This window comes from Cyprinodon variegatus, unplaced genomic scaffold (genome assembly GCF_000732505.1).
Source record: "Cyprinodon variegatus isolate N-32 unplaced genomic scaffold, C_variegatus-1.0 Scaffold129, whole genome shotgun sequence".
NCBI classification, from domain to species: domain Eukaryota; kingdom Metazoa; phylum Chordata; class Actinopteri; order Cyprinodontiformes; family Cyprinodontidae; genus Cyprinodon; species Cyprinodon variegatus.
In genome coordinates, this window is record NW_015150582.1 from 1,046,375 (window position 1) to 1,062,688 (window position 16,314).

At 41.4% G+C, this 16,314-nt stretch overlaps 1 protein-coding gene across 3 annotated transcripts in view; it reads right to left on the bottom strand.

Annotated features, from left to right (window-relative positions):
* tmem260 (transmembrane protein 260) overlaps positions 1-16,314 on the bottom strand; it is a 34,514-nt gene that overhangs the window by 16,311 nt on the left and 1,889 nt on the right. For 2 of the 3 annotated variants that reach the window (XM_015376121.1, XM_015376120.1), the window contains 2 exons: positions 13,706-13,737; positions 11,329-11,477 (listed from right to left, as the gene is read on the bottom strand). In XM_015376121.1, coding sequence (XP_015231607.1) covers positions 11,329-11,477; positions 13,706-13,737 — 181 coding nt within the window. Of the gene's footprint in view, positions 1-11,328; positions 11,478-12,236; positions 12,316-13,705; positions 13,738-16,314 lie in introns of all 3 variants that reach the window. The other variant, XM_015376122.1, reaches the window with a different exon arrangement.

Sequence of the window (16,314 nt, forward strand, 5' to 3'; positions counted from 1 at the left end):
AAACAACAAAATCAGCACATTTACACTTCATACAAAATTTCCAGTCAAATAATCCCCAACTTCTTTAAGACTAAAATGGGGACCAGCGATAATCTTCCTTTTAACACATTTTTGCTTCCCAAAAATGTGTTAAACCTTCAAAAAAGAAAAACACTCTGTGTGATTTTAGGTATTTCATCAGAACTCTGCTACCAGAAGCCGGTCGATCTCCAACAGACGGTCACAGAAACCACTGTGGTGCAGATAGCACTTTATCCTCAGCCTCTTAAATATAATGTGTGCAGGAAAGTTTTCCTTTCCCTCCACTCCGGTGCAGTTCCCATCTCCTCTACGGTAATTGAAGCAAACTTGGGATAATCTGTCATACTCTAAGACCCACCACTTACTAATATGAGAAACAGAGAGGGGGGGGGAAATTAGGGGGAGAAAAGGGAAAATGGTGCAGAAAGTGTGTATTAAAGGGGTAAGACAGCATGCGGATGGATGTAGGAAATACAGGAAAATGAAAAAAAAAAGTTCATGAAGAGAGATGGGAAAGAAAAGAAAGAAAAAAAGGCAACCCAGTCCCCAGCATGTTGGCTCTGAAACATGAGCAGGCTCGACAATTAGGGAAGTCAGGCAGTATGGCCCTTTCCACTATTGTGTGGAGTGGCTTAGAGTCCTCATCAGCCTATCAGCTAACTGACAGGCAGAGAGCTGCTCTATTCAGCACCGCAGATACAAGCTGCAGGCCAAACGGCTGCCAGGTCCCTTATGACCCCACAATCCCTTGCCGGTGACAGCTTCAAGCTCCATAGCAAATTAGGCGCTCTCACATTACAATCGCAGAAGACAGATTCCATTAACGGTATCTGAAATTGAGTAGAGAGCAGGCCCGTTATCAGACCTGACTCATAAGCACCGCCATTAATCACAAGGCATGATACCATTTATACATTTCCAGCTCTCTGCCTGCCGCTGTGATAGTCAGTCACAAAAGGCCTGATGAGACTTAGGCTAGGGGAACAATGGAGCTTTCTGAGGAAAGCACGGCAAATCAGAGAAAAAAGGAAAGGGAGAGCGAGAGAGGGGTGGAAAAAAAAAAAACTCCTGCGTGCTGACTACTTCCCATTTTCTCTCTCTCACCCTCTACTATTTTCCCTCTGTGTTCTCTGAATGAGACTGTACTGTATATGTGAGAGTGTGTGCACTTAAAAGGGGGTGGGGTGGGTAGGGGCGTCGAGTCGCGGGTCTTAATAAGAGATAGCAGCGTCTTTCTCGCTGCGCCGCTCCAGGAATTAGTTGTAACTTGCAGGAAGGATGAAGAAGGGTGGTAGCATGAGGGAGGGGAGCAGACGGGGACTTTTGTGGAGGTGCAGAGACCTCCCGCACCCGTAATTTTACCTCACCACATGACAATTAACCAACAGCTCATGCACTTAGCAGGGGGCTGGTTTGCGGTAGCATAGGGCGAAGGGAAGTCATGGGGGGTCCACCAATGTGGTTATTGTACAAAGTCTACTCCTGCTTCTGAAGTTCCTCTGATGGCCATATTTCTGTCACACACACACACTCATGTTTTGCAGCTTTTTCTGCTCTTCAAGTGCCTGACAAATCTCTCTAGTAGAGGTTGTCAGTCATTAGTAGCTCAGCGATCTGTCTGAGCAGGACCACCTGGGTTCCAGTCAGCCTCCCAGGCTTTTCCCGAGCTCACCCCTTCAAGCTGGATGATCTAAGGGCATCTGGATATGAACAGGCTGGCCGTGTTCCCTGTTATCACTACTCATTCTCAGCAGGATGCGGCTCAGTAACAGGGTGGTTTACAGTTAGCAGGAAAGTAACAACAGTCAACAACAGGAATATTCAACCCTTAAAGGTATAGTGGGGGATTTTTACAAATTTTTGAAAAGACCCACCCCCTCCACTTAAAAAAAAAAACGCCTGTGAGAGCATGCACAAGCCCATTTCTCCTCGTTAAAATGTTACCGTTTGCATCACTTATACAAGCTTACTTTCCAAAGAAGATTTGCAATTTTTCCCCTTTGACAGACTCACCATCGGTACGTGAAAATGGGGACGAGCACTTAGGACGTCCAAATATAAACACATCATCGGAATGATTGACAATTAGGAGGACCACTTATTTTGATGATCCACCCTGAAAAAGAACATCCTCCCTCCACTATACCTTTAACTGCTCTGCCATGTCTGCATCTTCATTGTTGGATTTGGTTTATCTCCTGTTCTTCTTGAACTCAATTCATATTTTAATGATGGGATTTAGGTTCTGGCCAATCAGAGGTCATTAAACTTAGCAGCTCCATAAAACTTGTCAGCAGAGGTGAGAATGGAGTTTCAATCCGACTCTGGACCTGATAAAACACGGTGGAGGATAAAGCAACAAGGTTTCTTTGCTTTTCAACTCATCAATCAAACACATGGACCTTGATTTCCAAATGCAATGTAAATATTTCCCTTCTTAAGGTAGGACTTCGAACCATTGAGCAGCAGTCCAGTTCTACGTCCTTGTCCTGGAAATGTCCATGGATGGTGGCCCTTCGAGGCCAGACTACTGCTGCATCCTCACCTTGAGGATCTCCCAAAGTCTTTGCTTTCTCTCCTTTCTGTTGATTATGCTCCTTTTCTTGTCGCATTTTTTTCCTTTTCGCTGAACTTCCCATTAACATGGTTGAGTCCTTTTTGCCTTAACCTCAGTCAATCCAGAGATATTTTCCATGATAATAAGAATTGTGGTTTTTTTTTTCATTGGCTGTAATGTATTATCATCAAAATTAAGACAAATTAACCATTTAATCATATCACTGCTCAATGAATTTACATAATACACCAGTTTAAACTAAACCAGTCAAACAGATAAACTTAGCAATCATGAACTAAAATTTGCATTTAAAACAAATCTTAAATAAATAATAATATTAAAAATATTAAAGGATTAAATTGTTAAACATAACCAGTTTTAAAGAGTTATAAGATCAAAATTCCTAAACCAAATAGTTTTCTATGCCCTTTAATGACATAGGAAAAATCCCTGAATAATCAGCTTGAAGACCAAACGAAACCTTCATGTTTCCTCACTCTGCTCTACAGCACGGGCCGGAGCGACGCCAGCACCACTCGCCTCCTATAAAACAGCACACAAAAAGCCTACACCAGCACTCTGCACTGAATGAGGATTTACAATGGAGCTGGCCAAGGAAGCCGCTGTCACACACCACCCAGGGGAGCAGACAATACCACAGCTGTGCTGCTATGGATCAGAGCTGTGCTGCTCTCTAACAGAGTGGTGGCAGCGCTGGAAAGGAATCACACATTCCTGAAGAGGGTAGAAAGCTCAGGCTGAGGCCCTGGTTTCCAGCTGGCCCTCGCTCACACATCCCTGGGGCTCCCCTCTGGCCAGGACTCCAGCCATGGTACTTAGCAGCTATTATATGAAGGGTAAGTGTCTGATGTATTGCTTTGAAGTTTCAAAGCAAAGCAAGATAAACAAACATTTAAATGATAATACATGACAGAAAATCAAAGGCTGAGCTAATGCAAATACTGAAAGTGTCCATTACTCATCATTAAACCATAAACTGTTCCAGGGACATAAAACCACTATATTGACTTATTTACAATGAGTACCAACAGCTACAGTAAGGCTGATGTGTTTCTTAAAAAGCCAGAAAGCGTAACAAAATTTTTTTTATAATATATTATAATTTATTGTAGTAAACATTCTTTATCTATTTGATTTAGAAAAATTAACTGTATTCACACCAGGAGGATGACAGAACTTCTAATGTGCTATTGAGAGAGGAACAGACAAAATACTAAAAGACATTTTCATTGTTTCAATTTAATAATAGGAATGCAGATATTGCAATGTAAAACTTAAATCTTTACCCTAATAATATCCCTTTTTAAAGTTAAGGAACTAAAGAAAAAAAATCATTAAACAGCTCTAAATGATAACATATCTACATGTAGACTTTTTTTTTCTTTTAACCAGGAGAAAGCAGCAGAGTTTCTAAAGAGTTGTAATAATTGCTGACTCTTCGGGTTGGCTGTCTTAACTCTTATATATGAGGCTTTTGGTCAGTTTCCCGACAGATCCTGATCCAGCACTTTGAACTGTAGATTTGTTAAAGGTCTCAAATGTTTTTAAAAAGAACAGAACATTTTTATTCCATCTAGATCAGTATTATTTAAGCTATGGAGTTCCTCAGGGTTCCCTAAGCCAAGTTCTGTTCTCTTTGATTATGCTGCACCTTGGTTTGATGCTTGATACGGATTAAATTAATCATTTTTGCTTTGTGGATAAAAACAAGAACAGATTACAAGATACCTTAGAGAACACTTAAGCAATGGTCTAAATATTAACTTTTTGAGTTTTACTCTCTACTATCTTTTTTAAACTTAAGATTCTTGTTAAATTCCTCTTCCTCTAAATTAATTAATAATCGTTGTATTTTTTAAATTATTTTACAGGTTTAAAATTACATACACTGATTGTTTGCAAATAGTCCAAAATATGGCAAAACCATCCCCACCTCAGTGGTGCTAAAACCTAGAAAAATTGTAAAACTGCTTTGTCTTCTGATAGATTTATTCTTGATATCATATTTTTTAACTTATTCAGTTATGAAAATGTGTATCATTATTCCTATGACTTTATAGGCATAATAATAATAATAATAATAATAATAATAATAATAATAATAATAATAATAATACAGCTTTATTGATCTCACACTGGAGAATTTTACCTCTGCATTTAACCCATCCCCTTGGGAAGCGGTGGGCTGCCACTGTGCGGTGCCCGGGGAGCAGTGTGGGGTTAGAGACCCAGAGTAGATGCTGTGTGGTTTGAACCGGGTACTTGCAACCTTCTCAGAGCACGAGCGCACTGCTCTAACCACTACGCCAACACTCCCCTGCATTATTCCACTCTCTTTTTAAGCATATTTGTGCGTTGTTCTTTTCTTAATCTCCGTGTTTTACTTTGGGAAGGCAAGACGTCGTTTATAAATGGGTGATAAACACAAACTCTGACCTTTACCCTTAATTAATACAATACTGAAACAACAAAGACCATTTTTTATCATTTTATGATAAAGGGAAAATTCACTGAAGGTTTCCTTGATTTCTTCTTTTTCTAAATATAAATTTGTTTAATGTATATATATATATGTTCAGAAGCATTAATACCACCAGAGAGTGTCTGATATAAGACAAATGCTACAAATTACTGTCCTCTTAGACCTTTTCCTCTGAAGCCCTTTATATCTTCATAAATCCAGGAGGCAGTCCCTACAGTCCTAGCCCCGTCCTGTGTGTGTGGACATGTTGCTGTTGGACAGGGATATACAAAGGTCCAGGACTCTGCCGCTCAAACGTCCCTCCTTGGAGGACAGCGCTCCTGAGTTACGAGTGCATATAAAATTAATCACCACAATTCTCCACAAACAATACAGCCACTGACATGACAATTTCTCCCAGAATGCCATCTTAATCTCCACCCCACACACAAAAATTACAGAAAAAAAAAACAATCTATAAAAACCTCCTGTTTAAGCAATTCCCTGAATACCATTTCTAATGCTGCCTTTTTCCATCGAAGTCATTAGGCACACACCAGCCATACATAAATGTTGCTGTATAGATTCCATTAACTAATTCTGGGTGAACTGTAATTGCCGAGTCTGATCTGTCTCTGTGCCTGGTGCCTTATTAAGGCTGCCTGTGGTGGGCGACGAATATAATATTGACGTCCGAGACAGACACAATCTTAGGCCCAAGGGCGAAAGGAATATTAAACTGCTACTGAATTCTGCCGTCTATCTAGCCCTCCCCCCGCCACCCCTCAGCTCCATCCTCATCCCGTAGCCAGTAATGAGGAAATAACATCTTCATTAGACATCTGTTTAACTGTATTAGAGGATAAGTCCTGGGGGAACCATTGGTCATGCTGAGGATGGGGATAGCAGAGGAGGTCTGTTGGGCTACAATATGACACATGAGATGCAGCAGAAAGAGACCAAAAGGGTTTGGGGGATCGGAGGGGTTCTGGAGATGAACTAGAGAAATCAGACGGCTACTAGAACCGGCTGGAATTATTCTTCAGCAGCCCAGATCTCTGATCTCCTGGTTGGAAACACTATTTTTCCAGTCACTGAACGTAACATACTGATAGGTTGATTGACCACAGCTTCTGTGTGCGAAAGTCAAGTTAGTGAGGAGAAAAATCTAAGTGTTTTTCAGCATCAATGAGAGTTTAAAATGAGTTCAGAGGAAACACAGAAGCTGTATGCAGATCATAAAAAGGAAACTATAAAACCTTAAAGGTATAGTGGAGGATGTTCTTTTTCAGGGTGGATCATCAAAATAAGTGGTCCTCCTAATTGTCAATCATTCACTTACCGGTAGTGAGTCTGACATGGTGGAAAAATTGCAAATTTTCTTTTGGAAATTAAGCTTGTATGAGCGATGCAAACTTTAAAACAGAGTGTGCACAAGGAGAAATGGGCTTGCACGTGTTTAACAGGCGTTCCCTCTCGAGAGCGGGTACAGGGATGTGCATTTTCATTGCGGGTCTTTTAAAAAATATGTGAAAATCCTCCACTATACCTTGAAGGATTTTTGATTTCACCATAAGGCTGTGTTTCTCTTTAAGTTTCAAGCAAAGGGAACATAAAAACAGGTTAACACATAGAAGAGGGAAAGAACTTAAAGGGGGCAACCAAACTGAAGAAAATTATTTAGATTGTTTTAATCGTTTTAAAGGGAAACTTAAGTTAGGAAACAGAAGTACAAACTATATTCACCACCTATATCTCTATCTCGTCGTGTGACCCTGGAGAATACAGTTTCTTGTGTTTACTTGAAATAAAGATTTCATCGCAGCGCAGCAGATGTGAGAAGAAGGAGCGGCCTTGTCACCTGCAGAGAGAGGTGAGAAAGGCATCTAACAAAACAAACCTATTCAGCTGTTCTCACCAACACGACACACCTTACTCCTGTGGAAAAAACAGCCCACCTGAGCGAGGAGAGTATGAGTGCTGTCATGACCATATGGTGAAGGTCCTTATAAGGAGCAGAAGATGGCTGGGAGCCCATCCTCCTGTCTACTGAGGCATCAGCTGTGCCGACTCTTGGCAGGGGAACCAAGGTGTATAAATTCTCCGGAGGGAAAGGCAGGCCAGACGTGTTTTCTTCGGCACGTATGTTATGCAATGATGTGATCAAACCAAAAGTGCTGATGACTGAGTGTGTTTTTTTTTTTCTTTTTTTCTTCCAAATGTGATGGCTGTCAGCGCTCTCAACGCACCCGCTCCTGGTTTCTCAGGATAAGCTCAGGAACGGGGGAGATATTCCTCTCAGGTAGCAGAGATTCAGAGCAGCTTTAGCAGATAAACTGTGAAATGAGGGAGAGCATGGACTACAGGGCTGTCTGGATTATCCCGCCAGGAAGGGTGCATCCCTCCACAAACTCACGGCTGAAACCTGTGGCACCTCACCAAACATTTCCTCTGTGAAACCTCAGAGTGCAATCGCTGGTGATTATCATTACGTCCGGCATCCTCAAAGGCTTGTCAGGCCGTGGTGTGAAAACATAAAAAGACAAGCAATTTGGCAATCAAACTGCATGATCGAGCCAAGAGGGCTGTAATTGACAAATCAAAGGAAGGCTAAAATGCTGCATTTAAACTTATGCAAGAGAGAGAATTGGCTTCCGAGCCTATCAACTTACATTCCCTCCACATTAACCACGGCAATCTGGCCGACTAATTTAAACTGATACATCAAAGGCCTGCCATGTTGGGTGTATTCCAGACAAATTTCAAGGTCTTACAAATTTATCATTTGAGGGAAACTGCCAACAAGTACTCAGATTAATTTCAATATTTCTTCCCATCTGAACGTAATCACACGACACAATCATTTGATTGGGGTTGGGTATATTTTTGGGCTGTAGCAAACTGCACACAAAAAAGGAAAAACAGAGACAAAACGAATGTTTCTGAACCCAATAGCTTCATATCTGCCACTTCAGAGGAGGACGCAGATATGAAGAACAATCAGCTGGGCGTTCTTCTAATGAGGAGGGTCAGAGCAGAATGTACGCTCTTCTAAAACAATGTTCAGATTTTAGTTTCACAGAACGATTATGTCAAAATGATATAGTTTTTTTGTAGTCATGAGACTACAAAAACTATGGCGGATATTTCTCCATTTGTTTGGCTTTATTTGAAAAAAAAAAAAAAGACAGAATGTAAGATAAGTACCCTGGTACTGGTCAATCATGACCAGCAACCAGCCATTCATTATGAAGACCATAGATTTTAACCAACAGTCATTGCATTGTGGATGATCTTTTCTCTGCGCAGACATGCATCTTTCACCTATGCTTGGTCCATGCTTGTTTTGGTCAGAGTACCAAAAACAGGGGGGCAATTTAACCGGATAAGAGAGGGAGGGGGAGACAGCATTCTGAGCTCAGACAGAAGCAGAGGGGAATCAGTCTGAGAACACTAGGAGAGAGCGAGCACCATAAGTATATGGCAGCTTTCTAGGAGAGCGGAGGAGCACAGTGGAAGATTGGAGAGGCCTCCCAGGGAAATGGCACCATGCTGGGGAAAGGCTATAGCTCACCGATGCTAGCTAGGCTAACTACAGAGGATTGAAGGAGCACAGTAGAAGATCTAATAAATTCGCCAGTAAAACAGTACACTGAAGGTGGGGGAGAGCCTACTGCTGCCTGGGAGAAGGACAGCAGTACTGAAAAATGTATGGAATTGATGCTGTGATCAGTGATCAGCAATCAGCTCCCAAAATACAGACCACTGCATGTCTAAAGATAAGGGATGGACGGACATATGTACAGATGGATATATGGACACGCAAACGGATGAGCAAGCTTGTGACAGCAGTGGGGGGAAAAAAACTCTCTTTTAATATGAAGAAACTTCAGTGAAACCATCAGCCATGACAGACTGGGCAGCCCAGAGATTCAAGCCACCTGGGACAATTTATTTTTATTTTGATTAACCTAACAGCTTTTAGAGAACATTACATATATAGAAGAAAATGAACTCCCTTCTTTCCCAACTATGAAAAAAATATATAAATCAAACTCTATATTGATCTACACAGAAAGTCAAAGTATCCATTTGACCCCCATCAGACAAAATGTTCCAGAGACTCAGAGATCAACAGAAAGTAGGCCTTGAACAGATAATAACCAAAGCTTTATATGCTTATTTTTCCAAACTGAAAGCATAGATTATACATTCACACTTCAGCTTATGTGATGAGACTGCGCTCTGGCTCAAGTCTCCCTTATCCAACTGAACCCTGATAGGTGGTGGGTAAGGTTTTAGCTGCTCATAATGACCATTTATTGGAGTATAATCCACAACTGGATCTAAATCCTCAGAGATTACAATAAGGCTACAGTTAACATGCAAACTGAGAGCTAAAAATCACCCTGGCATATTTTCTGGCAATGGGATAAAAAAGGAACTAAATTTCCAACTGGCTGGCGGATCAGCAAATGCAATTGAACTACAGTGAAAGTGCTCAAAATTGTGACCTCTGTCTGAAAAAGTATAGAGGAAAATGCTTGTAGAGGCTGAGCTAGAGGCTCTTCTGTTGTCCCTAAATTTTATTGCATAACCTGTTTTTTTTTTTTTGCTGACAAAAAGGCAGGCAGACCTAACACTGCGGATCTGGCAACTCTCACTATTTCGTCATTCATTTTCTCCCTCTGCAAGTTGACAGAAATTACATCATGTTTAACAATTCCCATCATGAAAGGAGGAAAGTAGACGTGAAGAACTAAAAATATATTGGAAATCATCACTAACAATACAATGGGGGAAATAACTATGATCAGCATATGGGTGATGTAAGGCTTTTCAAGCTACAACCCAAGATAAAAAAGATGCACAAAGAAGGAGCGTGTCAAATACTCCTTATGTGATGGAGTCAGCATGCCGACGAAACTGCACGGTGGGTAGATGACGGTGCTGAGAGTGTAACCTGTGTTCAAGGCAGAGCGAGGGGAGAGGTGGCTGAACAGAGGCAAGAGGGAGGAGTGATCCTGTTCCCCTCAGACACTGGAGGCAACAAGGGGGAGATTAGAAATCGTGCCATGTCAGGATTGGGAGCATGCTGGGCAGCACTGGGGCAGGAGAACATGGGACGTCAGGGTGGGAGGGGCCGCAGGGCACCATAATTGTGATATACATACACACACACGCGCCGTCGCAATGGGTGGCTGATGGGTAAATAGGCAGGGAAGGGCGGTGGGAGGCAGGAGGGTAGCCGGGTTCTGCTGTTGAATACTGAACAGAGGATCAGGGAAGCCACCGCATGTCAGTCAGGACCTAAAAATACTGCCTAATGTAACAAACGGTATCTAGATGCAAAAAGGAAGCAGAGTCTAAGAAATATTTAAACACCACCTCCATTCAGTGAACTTAGGAGAGAGTTTAAAAAGTGTTCTTAGTGTTAAAGCAGTTTTCCATATTGTAACAATATTGAATTAAGTTCAAATTAATAATACCCCCTTAATAAAACCAACTGCTACCAACCGCCCGTAAAAGACAGCACATTAGTGAGCGGAGTTGAAAACAAACTATAAGACACACATAAATATAAGAATAAAACTAGTAAACAAATTCTAGTGCAAAAGTAAAGTCATAAGATGTATGATTTAAACTAAACATGTGGAAAAGCTCTGGTTTGATGAGGTCAACGCTTCACTTTCGGCCTGTGTCCAAAAGCCGGTTAGAAAGGCACCAAACACATAACACCATCAGCAACATGAAACATGGTGGTGGCAGAATCATGCTGTGGAGATCTCTATTGTTTTTTTACAACACGGAAGAACAGAAGAAGAAAAACATGTGAACATATGCAGGGCAGTCCTGGAGGAAAACCTGTTAGGGCTCTAAAAGACTGGAAACTGGGACCGAGGTTGACCTTCCATCAGGACCACAGCCCTGTGATCCAGGTCTGGATCAAAGTATTTAAATGGAATATAAAGGTCACCTTCCAGACCTAAAGCACACAAATAAATAATGTTTGTAACATAGCAGAATATCAAAAAGTAACCAGGGAATTAATACCTTTTAAAGGTGTTGTATGAGCACGTTTTTAAGTTCCTTAGGTAATATTTTCCATTAAAGAATACCGTAAAATCTACAAACACATCAATTACTCTTTTAAAGTTAGATTAACAAATTAACTGTGAATTCTATATTTAAAACTAAAATCAAAGTTAAAAAAATGACTAACCTTGGGAACATGAGTGTGTCCCAGATAAAGCGACGACTTTCTTACCTGCAGACAGTTAAAGTGAAGAAGCCACAAGCTGCAGCTCCCAGAAGGCTGCACATAAGGTTGACACTGTGTGCTGGAGATGACGGCAGCAGATACATAGACAAGCGGGCCAAGAGGGTGAAGACTGGATATCCTGGAGGATGAGCAACCTAAGAACAAAATCCCTGAGTTAGACTCCCGACCAGCGCAGGTAGAGCTAAATAAGTTCCCACTTGTATTAACAGCTTTAAACTGTATGTTTTACTTAGCTTTTGTTTGGAGTTCAGCCCCCAAATGTATTCAAAGCCCCTGATTCCTTCTACATTTTGTCACATCATAACTACAGATATTTGTTTACTTTATTGGGGTTACTTGACAGATTAGTGCATAGTTGTAAAGTAAAATACAAAACGCCTCAAACTAAGTCAGATTGGCAAGAGGACAGCTTTGAACATCAAATGTCAAATCAATCATATGATTCCTAGCATGCTTTGTCCTAAACCATAGCATCATAGGTTTGGCTGCATGTTTAGCAAGTGAAACTTCCTCCAGGTCTGAAGAAACTCTCTGCCTTCAATCAGCTGTTTTGTATGGGGTTGGATAAAAACTTGTTTAGCTCAATTTGCCATCACATCAGCTCTGTCCAGATTCCCTATTAAAGTTGGAAAAAAAAAAGCATCCTGATAGGATGCTTCCACCACCGTAATCCACAGTGAGGATCCTGCATTCAGGATGATCAACCAACTTTCCTTTACAGCTGCTGTTCTTTTTTCATGTGAGCCAAAAAGCCAAAGTTTGCAGTGTGATCTACATGGCTTGAGGCAAATCCTTAACCTGGACGCCTTCTTTCCCATAATAAAGCTTTTGCTCATCCTAAAATGAGACAGGAATGTGCTGCCAACAGTTGTCTTTTTAGCAGAATTATCCACCTGAGCTGTGGTTCTCTGCAGCTCCTCTCGAGCCACTATAGTCTTCTAATGTTTCTTCTCAGCTTGACCAGCCTGTACACTGAAGAGGGAGAGCATGTATTGGTAAATTTAGAGGGAGTTTGTTGAATTTGGGTTTTCTTTGGGGTAAAGAATCTTAACAGAAATGCAAACACAGGTTTTAGATTCTAATTTGGAAAAAAAAGAAAACCATTTATTCATTTTCTTTCCATGTTTCATTGGTTTGTCTCAGTTTGGTTTAATCCAACACATCTATTTTGGTTGCAACATGACAAAAAGGTTGATTAGTTAAAAGGATATCTTTTAGAAGTCACCGGCATTCTGGTAAAGTAAACAAACACCACAGAAAGAAGGGGGAAAAAAAGTCATACAGCTTGATATGACTGCTGCTGACTTTGCTGTGATACTAGAGCCTACATTTCCTCCTGCTTCCTCTGGCCTCTTCCCAAGGACAACACGGTTCCCCGGGGCCCGCGATGAAGCACGTGGTGCTCAGCAGCCTCAGCCCCCGAGCCACCTAAGAGCCGCAGTTGCTCTCGTCTGGGGGATCTCAGCAATCACAGCAATTAGCCGCTAAGTCTCCTCCACCCAGATAAAGGCTCAGTCATTAAACACAGACTCATTCCCTGGCACTGATAACATGAGCCGTGCAGGCAGGGAGAAGGGACGGCTCCTCATAAATGAGGCGCAGCTGAAAGGTGAAAAAGTGACGGCTTCCACAGTCACCTCAAACACAAGAAAGTCTCTGTGGTTAATTTCAGCAATGAAAAAAAATAATCCTGAGTAAATAAAACACATCATATAGTTGAAGATTTATCTAAAGGAAAATAAAGAGATTGTTTGAAGGATGCAGCGACCGATGCAGGCATTCAGACGTTCAGCCAAAGGCCTCATGAAGCAAACGGCAGCAGAACTCTACAGCTCTGGGGAGCTGAAGTGGGGGGGTGGCAGCTCAGGGCATAGGGATGACCAGCGAGGCCCTGGGGAGGCCCGAACGGCAGACAGGCAGGCCACACGGACTGCAGCACTAACCGCAGGATTACTGGCATAGTGACACCGACACAGCCTCCCTAAAAGGATCACAGCAGCGTAATAAACTTTATTAAATAATAAAACTTATTATAACTGTTAACCCGATTTAGTTCATTCTTTGCGGCTTACACACACACACACAAAAAAGAGGGGTGGATATAATAAGCCTTATACCGTACATAAGGCAAAGCCTACAAAAGCCATCGCCTTACCATTGACTTTAATTGGATTTGAAAAACGGGTTGCAAATTATAGCATTCTCTACTTGCAACTTAGTAAAATAAGTGTATAGAAAAGCAGAGGAAAAACCTGTGGACTGAAAGTAAATTAATCTGCTTTCTGCCCATGCTTAATTAAACTTCCCTAATGCTTATAAGAGTTAATGAGTGAATTGATTAAACAATACGGCTAATACTTACCCCCAGCTCACAAGCAGTGGTGATCAGCTCTCCTGTGGAAGGGAGAAGGGAAGGAAATTAATGTAAACCCAATAATTATTATTAAGAGACAAGTCTGCTCCCAAAGTTTTCCCAAATCAAATACTTGCACTGGGGTTTTGCATTAATTTGCCAGGATCAAAACCTGCAAATCTTCCCAGTGTGACATTTCCTAAGCGGCACGCTCATTCTCTTCATCTTCCTCGTCTCCCTCGATGCCGCCCTCCCTCCCTCTGCACACACACATCGATATAAACAAGCGCACAAACCATGAGGCTCCCTCTCCAATGCCCTGTCATACAAAGACACACATATTCTGATCTGAGAATAATGCTTCCACTCCCATCTTCCCCGTGCATCACGGTCCCTTCCCTTCTTCCTTTATTTCACGTTCAATGTGCCTCTCTGCAGCTCCCACACTCCCAGTGTCTTAGTGTCTCCTTCAGTCCGTTGGGCACAAACAGAAAAGGCTACGTCGGTGACAGTCACAGAATGAGGTAAGCTTTAAAGAAAAAGAAAAAAAAACAGAGCCGGCTGCACCGTTTTCTGACAAGCTCTGTGTGAGGCGCAGCACAAAGTGAAAAGAAAACCCCTAAAAGCTATTTGAGGCAGCTTTAATGTATCTGGGCACAAACCCATTTGTGCCAGAATACACCCAGAGCGTTTCAAATTATACTGATTTCTCACTCAATGTTTGCATCTCCCACTCATGGAAATTGAAATTTGGTTCAGATTAAATGACATTGATAAATGCTGGGAGATCAGGACGGCTCCCTCTACTGGAGCTCCAGGGGTAGTCAACTCCTCGCCACATTTATCCACTGAGAACTTTATTGAGTTTGCTACATCGGCGCTGACAGAATAACGAAAAAAAGCAAAAGAATTTAAATTCTCACATTTTATTTAAATCTACTATATAATTATGCAGTGACACCTTTCAAACGGCTTAAATCGAGTCCTGTAAAGCTACAAACTTCAATGTTTTTTGCTGGGATTTTATGTGAAAGACATTCAGTCATAAATAACACTATATCAGGAGACATATATGTATATAAAATATCTGAAAATGTAAAACAGGTTTTTAGTCGTAAATATAAAATTTCCCCATGACTAATACCAGTCAACGCATTTTCCGTTCAAATTCTAATCTGGTCAAAGCTCCATTTCATACTTGAAGAAAAAAAGATGACATGCAAAAGCAAAAATTCAAAGGTATGAGATTTTGAAGTTGATCTGTAAGGAAGCTTTTCTTCAGCAGGAACCATTAAAGGAAAGACTGATGAATACAGATAGTGTGAAATCGAAGAGATGGCCTAGTCAAAGGCCTGGTCGGAAATAAAACATGCAAACTGATGCAGACAATGAGGCAAATTCATCGCCATATTTTGTGATGATGGGATAAACTACATAAAAGAGATGATTAAGTATTTATTGCTAAAACTATATCTTTACAGTCAGAAAATGAAAAATTACCATCAACAAAGAGGGCTTCCATATAGCAGCTATGCTGAGCAGTGTCGCTGTGTGTTGTGTTGTGCAGAAACTTTGAATCCTTAATGATGTTTATTCAGTTCAGCTTTATGATATTATGAAGAAAAAATTCAGTCTCTAAAAATGTCTAAAGCTGGTACCGAACCTGTAATTACAATGTAAGGACATTAAACAAATTATTGACTTTAGATAAAAATGAGTACAGCACTTATTCAGACTTTTCTTTTTTTTTTAACCACACATAACTTTCCACCAGCTCTGTAATGTTATAAAAACCACAATAAACTCAGTGAAGTTTGTGTTTGTAACCTGATAAAGTGTGAAGTTCAAGGGGTAGGAATACTTTTGCAAGGCAGTGTGAAAATGGGTCATTATTTCAAATGCAAGCAGCTGTAGGTGTGTTTACATATCAAAAATAAACATGTGCAGAACCAGAACGCAGTCCGCAGCAACCCTGCATTTTAGAGCAGAATGGCTGAATTTCAGATGGAACTGGCTGCTTCACAAATTTTGCAACCTTGTCGATACAGCAAATTATGATGCCTAAAATTCTGCCACACGAGGAGCCCGAACACTTATCAGTCTAATGGACCATGAAGTCAGAACTCCTCCACCTGCACGGCTTAAATGTTTTTATGGCTCCGTTTCACCTGGCATCAGCCGCCAGCTACCAGCCATCATTCCACATCACACTTTCTCATCCTTCATCAGTTTCTCAATTTCACTCATTTTCCCGCAGTAGAAGCATACTTTTACCCCATTCAGCACAGAAACTAGCACTAAGCCAAAACATTCATCTCGGTGCCACAGAGATGTGGTTCTGCAGCCCCAGTACTAAAAAGGGAAAATATTGACTCTACAGGGATGCAGCCCGGGTGCCAAAACTCTTTGTGATTGTGGAGCATGGGCACCCACATCAGTCTTCCCATAATCCCCATCATTTCCACACTTCACATTCCTAGACAACAGTGTACCCACAGGGCTGCGCTCAAGCCTCTCCAGGGCACATCACACCTAAAGAGATTAGGACACAGAGACGGAGACCTGGAGAATTCAGAGGGGTGTTCAGCTGGCACTATCAGAGCGGGCATCCTGCACCG